The sequence below is a fragment of the Acartia tonsa genome, chromosome 1 (genome assembly GCF_053477335.1).
Source record: "Acartia tonsa isolate MP-2025a chromosome 1, ASM5347733v1, whole genome shotgun sequence".
NCBI classification, from domain to species: domain Eukaryota; kingdom Metazoa; phylum Arthropoda; class Copepoda; order Calanoida; family Acartiidae; genus Acartia; species Acartia tonsa.
Genome location: NC_137260.1, coordinates 58,833,719 through 58,854,199, shown reverse-complemented (window position 1 = coordinate 58,854,199; position 20,481 = coordinate 58,833,719). Strand labels below are relative to the sequence as shown.

Here is a 20,481-nt window from a genome sequence, read left to right as displayed (position 1 = left end):
CAGTGGTTAGCGAGAACCTTCGGACAGACTCGAGACGCCCTCCTGTTATATACTTTTATCTATAATAAAAGTAGCTTGATGTCTGTCCGTCTGTCTATCCGTCTGTCTGTCTGTCCTGTCTGTCCGTCTGTCTGTCCGTATGTCTGTCCTTCTGTCTGTCTGTTTGTCTGTCCGTCTGTCTGTCCGTCTGTCTGTCCGTCTGTCTGTCCGTCTGTCTGTCCGTCTGTCTGTCCGTCTGTCTGTCCCAATTAAGATCTCGGTAACCACTGAACCGATCGGATTCTACTCTTCAGGGTATATACATATTGGACCTGTGGTGGTTTTAAGCTATTTTTTTGGGGTGTGACACCCTAAACCCCCCAAAAATAAAATCCCCCCCCCCCCAAGTTTTTTATATTTTTTTTAATTACCTCATGGGGCAAAGCCCCTATAGAGGCTAAAGGCGAAGCCGCTAGTATAAAGATAATGCAGGGAGGGAAGGGACATTTGACTGTTAATTCTTTAAGAACCCAAAGCATTGTAAACACGTTTTCTTATTCATTGCATGTCTAAACGTTTCAACCAATAGTTTTTTTCTATAAATAAAAGAGGTGTTTTTGTTTTTTCACAATTGGGGTAATACTTCAATATATCTTCTATTGTCTTTTTCCTTAAAAAAAAAACTGGTCACATTGTATAGCTTATCTTATATTGCTTATATTATTACTAGCAACTGTGCTTCTAGGAGCTCTGTTAGGAGTAAGGAAAGTAGAAAAATGGCATAAAACCAAACTTAAAAATGAAAACCAGATAGCCTAAAACCACCTGAAGGGACCTTAAGAATCTTTTATAAAATGGAGAACTCAATCGTTCAGTATCTATCTAAATCCTTGATCTTTCTATACATACAAGATAATTCTTTGGAGTAAAAAAATCCATTACTTTTTCTATACAAATTTCATATAATATTCTCATGTTATGACCGTATGCAGCCTTTATTCAATGTTTTTATTAGGCTCTAGTTCTAGTCATAAAAAAATTGAAAAAATCACAAAACCTCTCATCTAAATCTAAAAATTAAAGAAGGTCTAAATGGATTTTTTTTATTTTCATTACAATTTCTTAAGTTAGTAGCGAGGCTATTCTATAATTCAATTTGTTTTTCTGTCTGTCCGACTGTCTTTACGGCTAGGGAAAACGTGATTTTCCCGTGGCTCCTATTTAAGATGTTAACCTGAATTTAACTGGAACCTTAAAGATTCCAGTTTGGGATAAAGCTAACACTTTTTGTAAATATTCATTTGCCATATACTAAACTAGTTTATTTATTGCTTTATGCATCGGTCTGGCAGTAACGAGTCGGAAATATAAACGCAGCCGAGTCCCTACAAAAGAACAGAAAGCAATATGCTAATATACGAAAAGGGTCTTCACCACTTGGGCTAGCTAGGTAGTTGTCTCGATTACTCATCCAAACTTATACATTTATTGTCAGAACTAAGCAGAATATGAAGGTATTCGGAATAATGTTGTACACCAATTTGTTACACTTTTAGGCATTAATTGTAAAGATGCTTCGCTTAAAACATTTTAAATTGGAATTATTATTTTTAAAAAGAGCTGAATAGAGGATCATAACATTATCTTAGAAAAAAAAAATTAAAAATGAGATTCACCATGTTCTAAATGGACCTACAGACTTTTAGGTAACGATTATAGAGTTGCTACGGGTATTAAACCCTGTCGGAATCATCCAAGTTTGAAATCAGTAGGACTTACGGACCTATCATAATTATAAACAAGGATGACAACATCCATAAAAGAGAAGCTCTGAAACGGTAGGACAAACGGACATTAACACTTGTAGAGTGTCGAAACTCAATGATCAGAATATAAATGTTTAATAGTCGAAGTAAAATTGTAAGTGAATTTGTTAAAAAACTGCTTCATACAGGATAATGCTTCTGAACATACTTACATTTTTAGGACTTGATTATCATAAAGTTGCTTCGCTTATAATATTGTACTTTGTTGTCCCAGGAATCAGTATACCAAAAATCAGATCAATCGGATAATTAAATCACATAGAATTTTGTTGTTAAAAAAGTAAAAAAAAATCAACATGTTTAAAATGGACGAACGGACATTCTGGTAACGATTATTGAGTTGCTACGCTTTCTAAATCGTACCTAATTACTTCAGGAATCACCACGCAAAGTTTTAATTGATAAGACAATTCTAACATGTCTATATTAATGAAAAAAGGCTACCGCTCCGAACGGACGGACCGACCCTATTTATAGAAAAGCTTCGCTTGTAAGAACAATTTTTAAAAATTAGGAGTAAAGATTTATTTCAATATTTAATCAAAATTACAACAAAACTAACGTTTCATACATGGTTCACAAAAAAAAATAATAAATAACTAAATAATCTATTTTTTTTATCTAATATCAGAAAACTAATATTTTTGGTCTATTGAGTATTTAAATTTCTTTTTTTCGTTTGATTTCAAAAAGGTCCTAGATTTTGAGCATCTGAATTTTAAAAAATGTACTGAATAGCCTACTTTAACTCAAATGTTGAAATGACTAGAGAAAAAAATTTACTTTATTACGTTCCTAATTTATTGAAAGCTGAAAAAATATTTTTCATCTATAATTACTAAAAACATTTAACTAAATTTAGATTAAACTTAAATTGAAATAATGAGTATAAAAATTAGAACAAAAACCCCCTACATATCATATTACATATTCGTTCCCTTTTAATATTATATATTTTTATGTATAGTTTATAGAAATAAATACATAATATCATTGGTATTTTATTTTAACATTTTATAATGTTCATATTAGATTTACATAAGTTAATTGGAATTAATTCCTAATTTATTTTTCAGATCTTTTAGATTTTTGGCTTGGTATTAATATTTTTCTATCATATTTCACTTTGAACCATTTACAAATTTTTATATTTTTTAGAAAAATCTTTTACTCCAAGCCAAGAATCTTTTATAATGCCTATAACTTTTTCAATACATTACTTTTCTAAACTTGATCATAATTTAAAGAATTTATATTCAAGTAATGTTATTGAAGTTTTAGGACTTTTCACCACGGTTTCCACAGGGATCTAAAGGGATAAGACAATGGTCTATAAATTAATGTACATCCCCAATGATGATACACAAAATTACCCCTTCTGTAGATCAAAATCAGTAGTTGAAACCCATCAAAATTCACTAAATTACTAAAAGTTTTAAGCCAACGAATAAGAAAACGTTGTATAAAACTTTGGGGAATAGTGTAATAAATCAGCCCATTGTCCCCTCTCTCTCTGAATTTCCGGGTGTATAATTTTTTTTATAAACTGTAATACATTTTATCGCACTGTAACAGGCAAGTTTTACATAATATGGCACAAAACTTTAATAATTATCATCATAGTATCAATTTCAAATTATCACCTCTTTATTAGATTCTAAATTGTTGTACACCATGTCTTTGTCATGTTTCATCACTTTTCTCTTGTGAAGATATGATTTTTTTGATTTTTAACTTTGTAGGTATTATAATTATATACATGAAAGTCTGTCTGTCCAGATTGGAACCCTGAAGCGCCGCAAGGTAGAATGCAAATAGTAATTGAGAAAATCTCCTCAAAAATATTCCTTCCCCAATTTTCACTCTTAAAATATTTGCCGCTGAATAAGATTTTCATAAGAAAGGAGAGAGTAATCTTCTTCCTATTCTCTCTCCGGCTGCGTGGCGGCAAGCTCTAGCCGCCAGTCCTCGGACTATATGACCGTGCGGTCCGCTTCCCCGCCGGCCGTGTACTGGCACGCGGACAGGGAGGACGACCGCGGGGAGAGCGGCAGCTGGACGGAGCCGATGCCAGAGTTGACACCGACTGATCCGACGCCGACGCCGGGTGCTGGCGGTGAATAGGAACCAAAGCCGGACTGGTGCTGCTTGGCCTAAACAAAAAAGTAAATGGTTATAAATTATTCTTGGCTTCTAACATAAATAAGTTCTAAAAGAAGTTCTTTCTAGTCAGCAAACATTAATTTTAGACTTTTCTATGTAGAGCAAGGAAAAAAATATTGTTTTGTAAATATGTATAAAGAAAGGTTACTAACTTTAAAAAGATGTTTGTCCGGATCATGATATAGAAAAACGTTCCCATCCTAATAGTAAACACAAAAATATACATTTCTTAAATTTAAAGTTTTTTATGTTCACTAAACTTTTTGAAAAACATGATGGTTTATTGAGGTAGCTGGACAAAGTGTCTCAAAAATCAGCCGTGTGACGCCATAAAAATGAGGTAGATGAGTCGAGAAGTGGGAAAGAAAACCTCTAAAAAAGAGATGGATAACCCTCATTTTATGACGTCACAAGGCTGATTTTTGAGACACTTTGTCTTGCTACGTTATTGAGTTTATATTTTAGTTTTTAGTTGCGTAGCTTCTCTATATCCAATGTTTGAATGCATGTTTAATTCCATTCTTTTTAAAAACTAATAAACAGCAAAAACACACACAAAAAAAAATATTTGTCATTATGTGTCATTAGTATGCTATTACAGCACATAGATATAAAAAATTTTTGTTCTTTAAATATTGATAACATTTGTTGCGCTACTTAAGAATAGAATTCTCTTTTTTTTTTAAAAATTAAAGTTAATATTTACCTTTAATCTGAGGGAGGCGATAGACGACGACATTCCCGGGTAACCATTATCCTTGTAATCCTTGTACATATTATAATGGGAAGTTGTGGAGCTAGGCGAGGGGTTGGGGTAAGGTGTGGTGGGGGCGGAGATACCCGAGCTCAGGGAGGAGGACACGCTGGGCATTATGCTGGAGCCGTTCATCCCCGCCCCGGCCGCGGACTGCAGACACGCCATCGAGTTGAAGCCCATTGTAGACATACTAAAAAAATAATTAATCAAGTTGTTTAGAATATTTTCAGGTTCAAATTTTTATTTCATCAGTAAAAAAGAGTTATTTTTATGAAAAAAAAACATTTTAAAAAAAATGAAAAAAAATCTACCTGGATTGATTGTGCATAAGCGGCGTGTTGAGCCCCCAGGCAAATCCTTTGGTCAACGACGGCGACGGAACTTTGGCCGCCCAATTATTATAGGCCGGATACCCGTAGCCGGCCAGTCCGTCGTCGGGGAACGGCTGCATTAGTCCGTTGAACTGGGAGCCGAACCCGCCCTTGCTGAAGTCTGAGCTGGCGTTCAGTAGGTGGCGCTCACGTTTTCTCCACTTGGCACGACGATTCTTGAACCATACCTGGAAAAAAATAAAGTTTTTTTTAATGTTAAGATCTCTGAAATGTAAAGGAGAAGAAGATTTACAACTTTTAGGAAAGTTTGGTCTTGTACGGTTTTAGGCTATATCACACAAGATTTAATGGCGCAGCCACTAGTATCTTTTTACATTTATTGAACTATATTTCACTGAAGAAAAAGTAAAGAATGATGAAGTGTGGCGAAGTTTTCCTTTTGAGTGTGATAAATGAATTGTAAAACATACTTGTGAATATTTGATGATATTATTGTGTTGAGATACAGGAATAAAGAGAAGGGTTAGAGAGTGATAAATGTATCATTCTATTGTATTAAATTAGTAAAGTTTATTGGTCTAAAGCTTATAATTTCAATAATTTTTCTCATAGTTGTCTATACAAGGAAAGCTAGCATTGGTTCTGGGATGGTTTCAGGCTATTTTATTTTTAGATATAAGTAATACGATGGTTTAAGGCTATTCTGTTCTCTCCCTAACCCTTAAAATACAAAGATCCTAAGTGTAAAGCGCAACTGCAAGTACAATATATAGCAGTATGTCTAAATAGTCTTTTTGGACTAAAGAAAAAATTTTATAACAAGATATTTTGAATTGATTTGTTATTTACTTATTTCATAACCCCTGGCAGTTATGAATATGATGATTATATTGAGCCCTGTCTATCTAGATCACCTGTTAAATTCACAACACTGCACCATAATACACATAAGTAAATATATCAAAAATACACATAAAAACATCTTAAACACCACACCAGGGAAAGATGAAATATTCAGCTATTTGAATCTATTTAAATCATGTGATATTTGTGTTATATTTTACTAGAGAATACCCTTTAAAAGGCTAGAAGTATAGAAAAGTAACTGTAATCAGAAAATACAATAAAATCGTTTTTACAACCAAAAAGCTGGGATTTTGTTAAACGCTTTGTTTAAGTTAAAAAGACATGAAACCTAACACAACTTTTTTCATTTCTCATATTCTAATGTATTTTTTCTTTTATATGTGTTTCATAATTTTACATGCCCTATCAAATCTAAACCCAAGCTCACGAAAATGAATACTAATAACTCGTAAAATGTAATATATTACATAATCTGTGTATAAAGTTTGAAACCATCTGTTCTTGATGTCAAATAAACTCAACTAATTTACATGATTACTTCTTTATCCCTTCTAGCAGGGATTCAGGGATAGAAAAATGAATGATAATTAAATCTACATATGTTTTCGCTATAATATTCTAAGCTTTACATAATCATAAATAATATATTTTATTTAGGAAATTTCATTTAACTTTTTGTGAACTTTCCCTATATTCCTGATAATGCTCATAATTATAGAGAAAGAAAACAAAAAAAAGAATGATGGATATTTATGAAAAAGAAAGAAAAAATAAATTGAAAACCTTCTCAACCTAAATTTTACTTATGATTAAAATTTCTTTAAAACTTCTTTTGTGCTTTTCTAGAAACTTAAATTGAAACCGCACACATTTTTAGTGATGCATTTGTTGTTAATAAGGCTTCCCATATGAATACAAATGAATCTGTAGAAAGATATGAGTACATATATTATAAATACAAACATACATATATGAGTAGCACAACAATTATTTGCTTTGCTAATTCGGATTAGTAAGGCAAATATAAGCAAGGATACAAACTGCATGTTGGTCATGTTGTATTTATACAAATAATCTGAGGCCAATTCTTTAACAAATTTGTTAAAAATCTTTGAATTTTTCCCAAAAAATCTTCGAAATTTTTAATTCTTAATCATTTTATTCTATGTATTAAAGAACTTCTCTAAAATCAATGAAAAACTTCTACAAAATATTTTGTTTGACACGGCAGATTTTTTAAGGATTGGTCTAAACTGGGGGTTTACAAAAACTTTTTATATTACTCATAATTTTACAATAGTAGTTTAAACTAAGGATTTAAGTATTAAAATGTATTCATTATTCTTTTATGTTTTTAATGCCTGTTAATTTTTTAATCTACCTAGATTATGATTAATTCTTGTATAAACTTATCAACACAATTACATATGCAATATATACCTAAGCCTATTTTTTTTATTTGAATTTCTATTAAATCTTAATTTAAAAGGCTGTAAAAAGTCTTGTACGGTTAAACGTTTGTACCTTAAGATGTCCGATATTCTTGTTGGGAGAAAATTTTTCTTCTGTAAAACGTGAAAAACAATGATTTTTTACCTTATTGTGATATGACGTCCAAGAAAAAGGAGTGTTTAACTCCCGCAAATTTGAAACCCGACATTTTACACCATCTAAAATTTAAAGAAATTTGTAACTCCTCATTTTACCCCCCTCAAAATAAAAGCTTGAGAATCATTGCTCAAAGAAAATAAATTTATGCAAAGACTGTTAACCTTTGTCTTTTAAATTTGGTCTTTTTGATTTACAATAAAAATACAGATTTCTAGTTGTAAGTGGCACTGAGAATAAACAATTATAAAGATAAGAAACACTCTAATCTCTACACGACAAATTTACGGAAGATAGAAGAAATTATAAATATTAAAGATAGGATTTTATTGTTCTGCAATGTTATAATAGAGTTTTGGATTGCAAATAAATATTTTACGTCTTCTCTTGTGCTAATATTGTTCTGGCTCCAAGATCGGCGACTTGAAACGCCAGGCTTGAGGTAGCCAGACGTGTAAATAAATAACTTTTTTTTAGTAGCAAAGCTACTCTGTAATTAACTTTATAAATGATACTGGCGGCTGCGCGCCTAGCTTCAAGGAGAACGATTGAAAGAAAAAAAACATTAGTCTATTTTAAGACTTAAATCTAAATAGAAAATAGCCTAAAACCTTCCGGGACCTATCCGGGAATCTTCCATAAAAAAAAGAACATAAGCCGTATGGTATTTATTGAAATCTTAAGCTTCAGACAAAAAAACCATTACTGCGCTATATAATAGGATTTTTCTTTAAAAAATGGGGATATTTTAAAACATTAAATAGATTGAAGAAAACAATAAAAATACTCTTCAAATTCACGATGTATTGCTTCTCATAATATCATTTTCGTTTTTATTTATTGTCTCATTTTTTTGATAGATTTGACATAAGACTGGCGCTACTACGACAATTTGTAAATATAATTTCTATGTATTATTATATTTAGAAATGATATCATTATTATAATTAGAAATATCCGCGATGAATTGTTTGACATTGTGTACATTTTTATAGAAAAAATCAATAAATGACTAAAGAGCTTTAAAATGAAAAAAGACTCTTTCGCAAAAATTATAGAAGCCAAAAGTATTAATGGCTCAAAAATGATTTGGAATTTCTTTGCTTAAAACAATTTCAGCACACTAATCAAAAACATTTTATTCTAATGAGCATTTAAATATTTATTCAAGTAAGTTTTATAAATAAGTTAAAATATTAAAATTACAGATTGTCCTTTTTTTCAGAAAATTTAAGATTTAGGGCAAAATTTATTATGAATATAGTTAATCCGCCAAAAATTTTGTTAAAACAAAATGTTCCACTAAATTCACACGATGCTAAGGATTCTAACAACTGAAATAATATCCTTTAACTGAAACTTGGAAACTGTTACAAATTAGTTATATTAATTTCTAATTTTCTGTCCCATTTTTCAAAGGTCCTTATATTTTAATAGTTATTCATCGCATCGTATTATAGACAGTGCCCGGATTTTAAAGTGAAAAATTGTAAGATTAAAACCAGTTTTGTTAGAAACGAGGGGTCGAAGGTCCAGACTAGCAAAACTGGTATTAGTTTTTTATCTCATTTTTATCAGTGGAAAATTGTCTGTAATACTATGCTATACCTGATTTTTCAGTATGATTGAGAACTTGTTCTAATCCAACGGACATTAATCAGTTTTGAATCCATTCTTTTGATTCTTCTAATCTTTTCTTTTCTTTCAATTAATATATCCCTCTTTTTTATATCTTGTACCTTTTTTCTAAATCCATCTATTTTGATATTTGTATTTTGTTCTTTCCTAATTTATTTGTATGTCTCTTGGGAAAAACGTGGGTAACGCCTTGTCGCGTGTTCAAGAAGGGCCAATAATTTTATAAAAGGAAAAACAATATTACCTCTCAATTTATCATAAACTAATCATACGTCATTTTACAATTAAATTCAATGAAAAAACAAGGACAATTTTGATTATAAGCAAAGCAGTAAAAAAGATAAAATTTTAGAGAAAAAACATAAAATCTGCTATTACTAGTAGATAGTTTAAGCAGTCCTAAGCTGTTGAAGACAGACATCAAAGTGGCATGACAGAAAGTGTTCAAATAAATTGACTCTAATTTTATGGTAGCTACGCTACTTCTAAAACTAAGGTACTAACAACTTGATTCCCTTGATGGTCTTTTATCTCTAGTTACAGAAATAATCACACATACAGAGAGAGAGAGAGAGAGAGAGATAGAGAGAGGGAGGGAGGGAGGGAGAGAGAGAGAGAGAGATGGGGGGGGGGGGGGGGTAGAGGAAGAGGAAGAGAGAGAAAGATGATTATCCTTTTATCTAAAATTATTACATTACAAATGACAGAGGTAATCCAATTGTAAAGTAATCAAAAAGTTGACTCGCGCCCACCCCAAATATCAAAGCACATTTAATCCTCATTTAGAAAGAAAAACGTAGAAATTATATTTCATCTTTTTGTAATTGCTTTTAGATACTTTATTAGGTAACTAGAAGCTGCGCCCTTAGAATCTATTGGCATGAATTTTGAGGGGCTAGAAAAATAGCCTAAAACCGTCAGAAGAACTTTGTGAAGCTTGCCTAAATTATAGAACCAAATAGGTTCAGCAGTTATTGAGTTTTTCAGCATCAGACAAAAAACTCTTGCTACTTTATATTATAGGATATTTAAAAAAAGGAAGAACCTTTTTTGCCAATCGAAAACGTTTTCAAAATATTTTTTTTAAATTGATAAAATATGTTTCTTTTAGTGTGGTTGCTAACTAGTTTTGTTCAGATGGAATATCTCTCCCTAGCATTTCAAAAGTCAAGTAAAGGTGACAAATAATTCTTTTACTATTTAGTATAATCCCCCCCTTTAAAAGTCCACCTGCCTACAGACATGTTTAGGAGAGGTTTTACTGCCTTAATTGCCATAAAAAGGGGTTCATTTTTCAACAGATTTACAAATTCTTGTTGACACCTTAACACGATATCCAGGGACGTCAAAGGGGGGGCGGGGGAGGGGGGGTTGAAGGTGTGAACCCCCCCTCCTAATGAATTATGAATTTAGGTGTGCCCCAAATTTTTGATTTTTAGTTTTTATCCCCCTTCTCCCCCCCAAATAAAAAAGCTTGGATGTCCTTGCCTCTATAATATAAAGATTACCCCCCACCCCCGTCCAAATGAACCTGACGATATATCCACCATTAAAAACTTTTGTACTGTTCTTATATTAATACATGACTATGATCTAGTGTCATTATTAGAATAGCTTTAAATTATAGCTTTTCTGCAATGCCGTTTGGCAAATAGCTTAATATTTTCTTTACTAAGATATGAAAAATGAAAGACATGTACTTTTAAGTTAGAATATATTTACATAAACCTTTAATTTTATTATGCTATTATCATTACGTTTTTCACTACAAGGTGCCAAAACAAAACAAAAAAGTTGTGTCAATGTTCAAAGTTCTGATATGTAAGTTTTGTTTCTGGAAGGAAAAAAAATTGAAATCCTACATTTTGGACTGTAAGGCGGTAGGTAAACTATTCCTTCAAAAAAAGGATAAGCTCAACCATTAAAACTTCTAATTTTATAGAAAAACGAAAAGCATGTTTTCAAAAAACTTCTACTTGTACTTTAAATACTTTGATAGAAAGGTAATAAATATATTTTTTATCAAAATTTTGATATAAAATTTTCTATTTACTTAAAGTTGTAATAAAAAGCCTTGACCTATTTATGCAAATTTCAGGGGCATATATGAGTAAAAAAGGAAAATACACAAAATTGGACATTGATTATAATTATAGAAATTATTGAAAAGTAATCCTATTATATAAAGTAGTAAGGTTTTTGTCTGAAGCTTAAGGTTTTTTTGTAAGAAAAGCTTCACATAGCTCCTGTGATTTATTTAGACCATTCTATTTTAAGAATTAAGTCTTGGGATGGTTTTAGGCTATTTTTCTAGATTATTTCTTCCACTTTGAATACAGAGCCCTTAGATACTAGGGGCTTATCCGCTTGTAAGATAGATTTTAAGACATACATATGTAAGAAACTGAATGTCTTTGTGAGAAAGAATATCACATGCGTGTGAATTTTCTGATCAAATTGTGTTAAATAAATAAAAAATTACATCTTAATCAATTGTTACAGATCCCCCTCCCCCACCCCCCTCACTCCAAGTAATGTAATATGTTATGAGTCACAATATATATAATTATGCAGGGATCTAAAGGGATAAGACAATGGCCGATAAATTGATGTGTATCTCCAATGATAATACACAAAATTACCCCTTCTGTAGATTACAATTAGTGGTTGAAACGTTTGGACACTCAACTTATTGAACCAATCAAACAAAATTCTATGAACTTCCCCAAAGTTCTTAGGCCAACGAATAAGAAAACGTTATTATGAAACTTTGGGGACAAGTGAATAGACAGCCCATTGTCCCCTTCCTTCCTGATAATTATGTGCTACCCCTAATATTTTGTGTGAGCTGTGTAATTGAATTAGGATTGATTGATACATGAGTTGAGAAACATTTCTTATAAAAACAAGAGAAATACTATAAGTGTGCAGCATCCTTCTTTATTCAAATACTAGCGGTTGTACCCATAGCCTCTAAAGGCACAATAATTTTAGAAAATAATAACTTGAACTTGTTCAAGACTTATATAAAGCTTCTCTTATATTATGTACTCAATAGATCAGATCATAAGTGATATCTTAACAAAAAACCCTTTCTTCTTTATATTACAGGATATTAAGTGTTAGCTTTTTGATTAGAATTTTTAATTGCATATTAAGTCACCATAGACGAATTAATCTATTATTACAATTGTAATCTAACCTAATCCTTAATCAAGAACAGTGGTGCCTGTATCCCCCCCCCCCCCCCACTGACAGAAGGGTTAACTCATTGTATTGTAAGTTGACATGCTCTAGATCGATTAGGGTTAATTACTCATCAATTTAATTGTTGTGTGATCGCTTCTGATCATTCAATAAACATTCATCGATCTTTATTTGTCTAAACTATTTAGTGAAAGCATTATAAGTCATTTCAAATCTAGTTTAGGTATAAAATCAAACGGATATGGCTCAATTAATTTTCAAATGTTAAAATCAATTCCTGTAGAAAATTTGTCATTAGAGTGTTCTTGTGTTCTTTTAAACATTTTGATATTAAATCTATTTTATACTGAATTCTTATATGAATTAAATACCCTTTTAAATTATGTTCTAATTGGGGAATCCTGGGACAATAAAGAATGAGCATTTTTGCAAGAGATACTATTTAAACTATTTTATTGATAAAATAATCTTTTAATTAATTTTCTAAAAATTAATTTCTATCGTAATTGTGTTTGAATGACAGAAATAATTAATCAATGTTTGGTTTTGTTGATAGGTTTTAAGATTATATCTGTATAAATGATTGTATAGCTAAAGTCAGGGCAGGTGCTTCATTTTATATTCAAATTGTTTCATCATAAAAAGCAGGGTTGTAAAGGGATAAGACAATAGTCGATGATTTTTTTATATACCTCCAATTAGATTACACAAAATTACCCCTTCTGCAGATTACAATTAGTGGTTGAAACGATTGGACTATCAAAATAATGAACTAACCAATCAAAATTCCGTAAAAGTCCCCAAAGTTGTTAAGCAAACAAAAAAACACATTATTTTAAAGCTTTGTGGACTAGAGTAATAAACAGCCCAATGTCCCCTCCCTCACTGATATAAAGTCAGTTGTATAAACCGATAACTTTAACTTGACTTTTAGATGGATTGTCATTTAAACTTTATCGAATTATTATGTCTATTCATAGCTGTATGATTCCTATTTTTTCTCCTTTCCATTTTTATTGCACAATCATTACATGATTAAAATAGATTAAATCCTTGGGAATCCTTTTTCCATGATTTTCAAATGAAGTCGATCGCGCATTACTTATTTTGGACAAATTACAATACATGATTCTAATCAATCTGATTTGTTTTTAACATAAAATAGATTTGTTCATTTTCAATAAAGCCAAATTGGAGGGGGGGGGGGGGTACATTGGACTGTAAATTACACTGGTACCATCTTATTCCTATTTTCAATCTACAGAAGGGGCAATATTGTTTATTAAAATTTAATGTATATCAACATAGTAGAGTATAAATGAACACTTTTTTTCATACCATAATTATTCAATTATCGATTTTTTAACCAACGGAGAAAGAAATGTATTTCCCATATCTAAGTTTGAACCTCCGAGAGATGTAAGTTTAAATCTCCCAGAGAAAATCGGTTAAACTAACAAAAATTCAATTTGTAACTTGAAATTGGATTTTGTGTGTGTTTATGTTTGGATGTGAAATTATTCGTTGGGTGCGTATGAGAATTGAGAATGACCCACTTAGGATAATTAACTTTTGTCCCCGTGCGAAATTGAATAACATTTTAAGGAGCGTATCTACTTTAAACTTACTTTCTGTAGGTATGCCTTCATTTAAGTGCATGCAATATTTTAATTTGCATAACATTGTTCTTAATCATAATCATTTGTTATCTTAGCTAAGTTTAAATGTTAAACAATGTTTTATCACATACTAATGTTGTTGTTTTTCCCAGATGCGATTGATAATGAGTATTTTTTACTTGAAATATATTTCGGAATGATTAAATAGACTTCTACTTTTAAAATTGAGTTAAGAAAGATTTCTAACTGAATGGTTATTTGCTTAATATTGTTTTTGTCTTTTCACAGGAGTTTGATCGAATTACAAAAGCAAAATTGTAAATAAAATACTTTTTTATATAGATATAACAAATCAACGTCTAATTTTATATGAAAAACAAAATCTGCAGCAGAGGAGAGGGGTTAAAATTGGAGGCACTTATTTCTCACACAATCTTGTAAAACAAACAAAAGTTTGTGTTTGAACTTTATATTCTATATTCATGTATCAACTACATATATAATGTTGTGTTTGTTAACCAGAAGTGGTTAAACAATCCCAGACAAATTTATGATAAGCAAAGGAAAATTTTAGAGGGGGGGGGGGGTCGTATCACCCCCTCTTATCTTATCTGAATATATTTAGGGAGAGGGGGCATTGTTAAGTACATAAAAATGTGAGAAAATCGTTATCAGAATGAGGCCATGTTTTTCCAAACTTCAAAATTAGATTGTAAATGAAAATAAAAGTTGTAACCTTCAAATCTAGTTTTACAATTAATTTTTTGATCATGGAAAGAAAAAGAAGTAGTGGGTTTCTTCTATTTCTAGCCCCTGCGAGTTGCTCTAACCCTGCTGGGCAAACATTAACATTTACCTAACCTAACCAAAAAAAAACATATCTAAAGCTACTGTGAAAATACGACCCGCTACTACGTTTTCTTTTCATGATCCATTTTTTTATATTTACGTCAACTCTATGATCAACTTTATTTAAACACATATCTGCTATGAATTACTATAGACATTAAAGGAAATTCTTTATGAGGTTTCATCTTGATAAAACAATTCTAACAATTAACCAACTAGACTTACCCGTACTCTAGGTTCCGTAAGATTAGTCCACATAGAAATTTCCTCTCTGGTGGACATATCTGGATACCGGTTTCGTGAAAACAATGCTTCTAACTCCTGAAAAAGTAGTAATGAGTAAAAATATTTAATAATATTTGCTTTTTATGAATAGCGGATAAGTTAAGCAATATTTTATATTAGGATGTCACTGTTTATACTTCTGATTAATTTTAGTGAAATTACAAATTTTACTTTAATTCAGATAACAGATCTATAGTATAGATGTATATACAGATAACTACCTACCCCCTTTTTCAATGACCTTTTTCGTCTGCTAGTAAATCATTTTCTGCTACTTGGCTGTAATTATATTCCCGTTACCATTGGTTGATTTTCCCAAGACCCAATTGAGAGTCGGCACAAGGTCATTGCGATAGGGAAATACTGTTATTTCTACACTTATTCAACCCTTTTACTATAATATTCAGATACAATAAATGTTGATTTGGAAAAAATTTGCAAAAATATTTAACCTGCAACTGCTGTGAGGTAAAGTGTGTCCGCTGTCTGCGCTGCCTCTTCTTTTTACCATCCTTGTCCTGCGCGTCTGTCAGGCTGTCCACCGCGTCAGAACTCTGACTGGGGATCTCTCCAGGGTCTGCAAAAAAAGAGACATGAATTAATAGTATAAAACATTTATTCAAAAGAGATTATAAAAGTCAAACAATAGTTATTTCTTCTTTAAATTTTGATAATTCTCTTGATTTTTAACAATCAATGCATAAAAAAAACAAGACATTCTGCCTAAAAAAGATGATCAAACATGAAAAAAACATTTTTTAATAATAGTCAATTCCATTGTATAAAATTACTAATATTTCCTGGGTTTAGTGGCACGTACCAAAATTTATTCAAATGTATAGAATATTAATAACATAAAACCCCAATATTAACCAAACCCATCTAGCACACGCCCCCCCCCCCCATCCTTTATTGTTGGAAAAATCAATCGCATCAAATTTGTCATATAAATATCAATCGCGATGATAATGTTTGTCATCCAGCTTATTTATCTATCCATTGTTGTCTTTCTTTGTGGTTTGTCATGAATTATGTACAAAATGGATAAATATACAAAAATCAGGGAGAAGTGAAGTGCATCTGAAAACTAAGTCAGTTAAAATTATCCATAATTTGCAATATTCAGAGATTCTAATCTATATGAATCATGTATACTTTTTCAACCATTTCCTATTTTGTTTTTAACCAACTTCCCATTGTTCATAACATTTTTTCATTTTTTTATATAACTTTTAAATTGAAATATAAAAATTACTTATCTAAATTCGATTTATAAAGACATAGGAACGTTTTTACTTATAAAATGTAAGGATGCACGCGCCTGACACAACAGAGATACACATAACACATACACAAAATGTGTTTGCTTTGTGTCATAAATATATACAATAGATGGGTTACTAAAAAAAGTTTTTTTATATACAAAATATTATAGAGAAATACTTTATAATGATACTATTTATGTCATTTGATATGCTTACATACAGAAATTTTAAAGTGAATATAATTTTGGATATTGATAATAAAAACATACCAAAATATATTCTTTTTTCTTCAAAAAATTATGTATATAATTTTTTTCTACCTCTATTATAAATGGGTAATTTTCCCCTATCTTTTCAACAGAACAATTTCCCCCTCCCCAAACCTTTATTTATTATATTATGCGCATCTTTAACAGGTTCAACCCCCCAACCCAATATAATAGAGTTAAGATATGATTTTTTTGTTAGATTTTAATTTTTCTAAATAGTTACAGGTTCTAATAATTGCTTTTGATCTTCATGTTATTTTCATTCAAAAAGGTAAAAATAGGTTGATTGTAAAAAAAACACTCTTTAACATTCGAAAATACAAGCTTTGGTTAGTCTAAAAACAGTCTATTGTTGATAGATATAATATGGAAGGCGGGATCAAACATGACAATATATAAAAACTTTTATTCTATACATATTTATGTAGAATATATTTATACATAATGTATATAAGACAGGTGTAGAAATCATCCTTTTTTGGGGGGGAGGGGGAGGTGAAGGGTGGGCTTGAAAAAGTTGCTATCTGACTCATTTGCTCAAAATGTTTTCTAAAGCTATCTTTTCAAGTCATAAAAGTCTCTTCATACATTTTAAGTGAAAAATCCACTTTTCAAAAATTTGAATTCAGTTTATTTAGAATCAAATTTCTTCAACCAATAGAAATTGACCTCTGAAACATTAGAAAAAATACTTATTCTAAACCCAACCCCAAATTATAAAATACCTAATGTACTTTGCTAAGGATGGTTATAATTGTCCTTGTTTTTTTTGTGTGTAATTTATACATATTTAACAATAAAAAGTGACAATGGCAAAAACTGACTAATGGGTGTCGTGTGTTTCATAATTTGGGGTTATAAGCCAGGGAGGGATAGGCCGCATGAAGAATAAATATTTAGCTACTAACTTTTCCACCTGTCAAAAATGATTATTTTGGATCTTATTTTGCATCAAATTTATTATCTAAGACCCTCTAGCTAACTTTTGGACAAGAGTTGTTTTAATGACCCAACGCATAAAAACAATTAGTAATCAATCTCTCTTTTTTGGGGTATAATATAAAATTAAACATTTTTAATCTACCCCACATCAGAATTTATTACGTTGATATTGATCCCCCCCCCCCCTCCATCTCCATTATTGAGCAGGGAAAGGGATAGGGCACCTAAAGAAAAACTATTTAGCTTACAACTTTTCTGCCAGTCTAGAATTGTACTAATCATATTATTTAAACTTTATATTTAGCTAATGGAGGCAAATTGGTTTTCAGCAGCTGTATCCCTATCCACCATTTGTATCAAATAACAGTGATGACAAAATGATGAAGATTAACTGAACTCAGGACACATCAAAAAAACAGTTTCAATGTTTGAAAAGTTAGAACTATTAGTCAACCTAATGGGCCGGCACATCTGGACTTGTATTTAAAAGGCAATTTATACCAGATTTTATGCGTGTTTTATTTAATAAAACAAGGATGACAACATCCAAAAGTAGCGAAGCACTAAAAATTTATAGAAGGACAAACAGACAAAATTAATTATACAGAAGATGTCCAGTTGATAAATGTGCAATAATTTTTAGAAATTACGAAACCTTTCTGATAAATTAATAAGAAATATTTTATATGCCTTTTATGCCTGACAGACAGACTGACGGACAAAGTAAATGATACACTTGATGCTCATTGTTACAGAGAGTCTTCACAAAAAAAATCATCCATTTATCTTCAATGGCAGTCGAAAAAATCGCATTTCTCCCATAGCGTCAGGAGCAAAAGGACGGATAGACAAAGTGATTATAGAGTAGCTTTGCTACTAAAAAATGAGTCGAAAAAAGGGGAGAGTAGGAGTGATTTTTATAATTTGGGTGACGATAAAAAAGGAATTTTGGGGTAGAGGATGCAAGATTGATTGTTTAATGTTTTGATTTCTTGAATGATTACCATTTGTTCTTTTTATTGAATAATTCATAAATCATACATTATTTGTCATTTGATAGATCTTAATCTTTTATAACTAGAGATATTTCAAAATCAAATAGAAAATAGGGTATGGAAAACCTACCTAAAATTTGATAATTCAAATCAAAGTTTTAAAATTCTAAGCTTACTTTAGGGATTAGTTACGTTTATAGTATTATGACAGGAATATGGCTTGTAAGAACTTAACAATACTTTGGAACAGTGACTTATTCACATTCAGTAGAGGGACAAAGTGGCTGAAAAATCAGCCATGTAACGTCATAAAAATGAGGGAGATGAGAGGAGAAGTGGGAATGAAAACCCTTAAAAAAGAGATGGATAATCACTTAGTTTTGTGACGTCGCATGGCTGATTTTTCAGTCACTTTGTCCCTCTGCAACGTTTAAATAAAATTTTGTCATATATCTTGAATATCAACTGTGTTAGTAAAGTCAAAACCACAAAAATAAACAAAAACTTTAAATCTTTTATCTCATTAATCATTAAGAAAACTGGGGGATGTTTTTCTAATAACATTAAGATATCTAATCCCTTTAATCATACTGGCATATGTCATATTATTCATATAATAACAAACTCTGTGTAATAACATTGTGATCGAGTGTCTTATATAAATATAAAGATGAATTATGATAACAAAAAGATAACACATTGTTTTTGTAAGTGATCATAGGAAGTACTTTAATAATTGTTACTTTTATGAGTCTAAACACTTTTGATTTTCCTTTTATAATGGTTGCAACGAATATTCAAAACAAAATAATAAATTTAAAGAAAGGATTTAGAATAATAATTATAAATGAGTTAAAAATATAGAAGGTAGTAAAAGTGGCTGACTCAGATTATGACATAAAAAAATTAACCAATGAGAGGCCAGTATACATTGTAATTGACCAATGGTAAAATTTATAGTGGCCTCTCATTGGTTAATTTCTTTTTGACGTCATAATCTGAGTCAGCCACTTTTACTGGCTTCAAAATATAAAGCAACCAGAAAATGTTTATTCTTAAGTAGTGTAGGCTTGACTAAAATCATCAATGGGTAAAAACAATAAAACAAAAGAATAGTCTAAAGTTCTTTTAATTTGCTTTTTGACATACTGGATAAAGATCTAGTTATAGAGTATCTACGCTACTAAAAACAATGAAGAACATATTTTTGACAAGATATGATAACACTTATTATATTTTTATAATTACTTCTTATGATATTTTGGGTGGGGGAATATAAAATGGTTGTATTTGTTATAAGTTATATTAACACCATATGTGATTACATACTTCAATTCTTCTATATCATATTGTCTTTTCATAAACTTTTATCCCTATGTAAAAAATGGGTGTTTGTTTGTTTGTGCCAAAAAATCTTTCAAAGTTACAGGTAACCTTCTCAAAGAAATACACTTTTTGTGATAAGTAAAAGTTATTTTTACACATCAATTTTATGAAAAAAACTAAAAAGAATGACCACATCCAATGTAGGAACAGCTTTTAAAAACAACGAAACATAGAATAATTATACAACTTTCAATTTTAAAAATCTTCTAAATATTGAATAATTATGTAAATATAAATTACGTTAAAAGAAAAAAGAAGAGATTAAATAGTAATTATGACAATGTAAAAAAATTATGCAGAAGAAAAAGTAGAAACTGGAAATAAATTCAACAACCTTAAGAGTATTACAGACAATCTGACAGACAAGAATAGATGAATAATAGAGAAGAAGCGCAAACTAGGGAATGATCAGTCGACCAAGAAATGATAGTAACCCCACCCACCACTCTCCATTCCTCTTCCCATTCTGTCAAGAAATATTATTTACAATGAAA

At 30.7% G+C, this 20,481-nt stretch overlaps 1 protein-coding gene across 2 annotated transcripts in view; it reads right to left on the bottom strand.

Annotated features, from left to right (window-relative positions):
• Positions 1-2,315: 2,315 nt before the first annotated feature.
• The window catches only part of LOC145324838 (pituitary homeobox x-like), a 40,644-nt gene continuing 22,478 nt past the window's right edge, over positions 2,316-20,481 (bottom strand). The window contains exons 3-8 of one of the 2 annotated variants that reach the window (XM_080167528.1): positions 15,583-15,707; positions 15,071-15,166; positions 5,037-5,284; positions 4,675-4,915; positions 4,121-4,168; positions 2,316-3,958 (exon numbers count right to left, since the gene is read on the bottom strand). In XM_080167528.1, coding sequence (XP_080023654.1) covers positions 3,779-3,958; positions 4,121-4,168; positions 4,675-4,915; positions 5,037-5,284; positions 15,071-15,166; positions 15,583-15,707 — 938 coding nt within the window. In that variant the 3' untranslated portion in view covers positions 2,316-3,778. The remainder of the gene's footprint in view (positions 3,959-4,120; positions 4,169-4,674; positions 4,916-5,036; positions 5,285-15,070; positions 15,167-15,582; positions 15,708-20,481) is intronic. The other variant, XM_080167536.1, reaches the window with a different exon arrangement.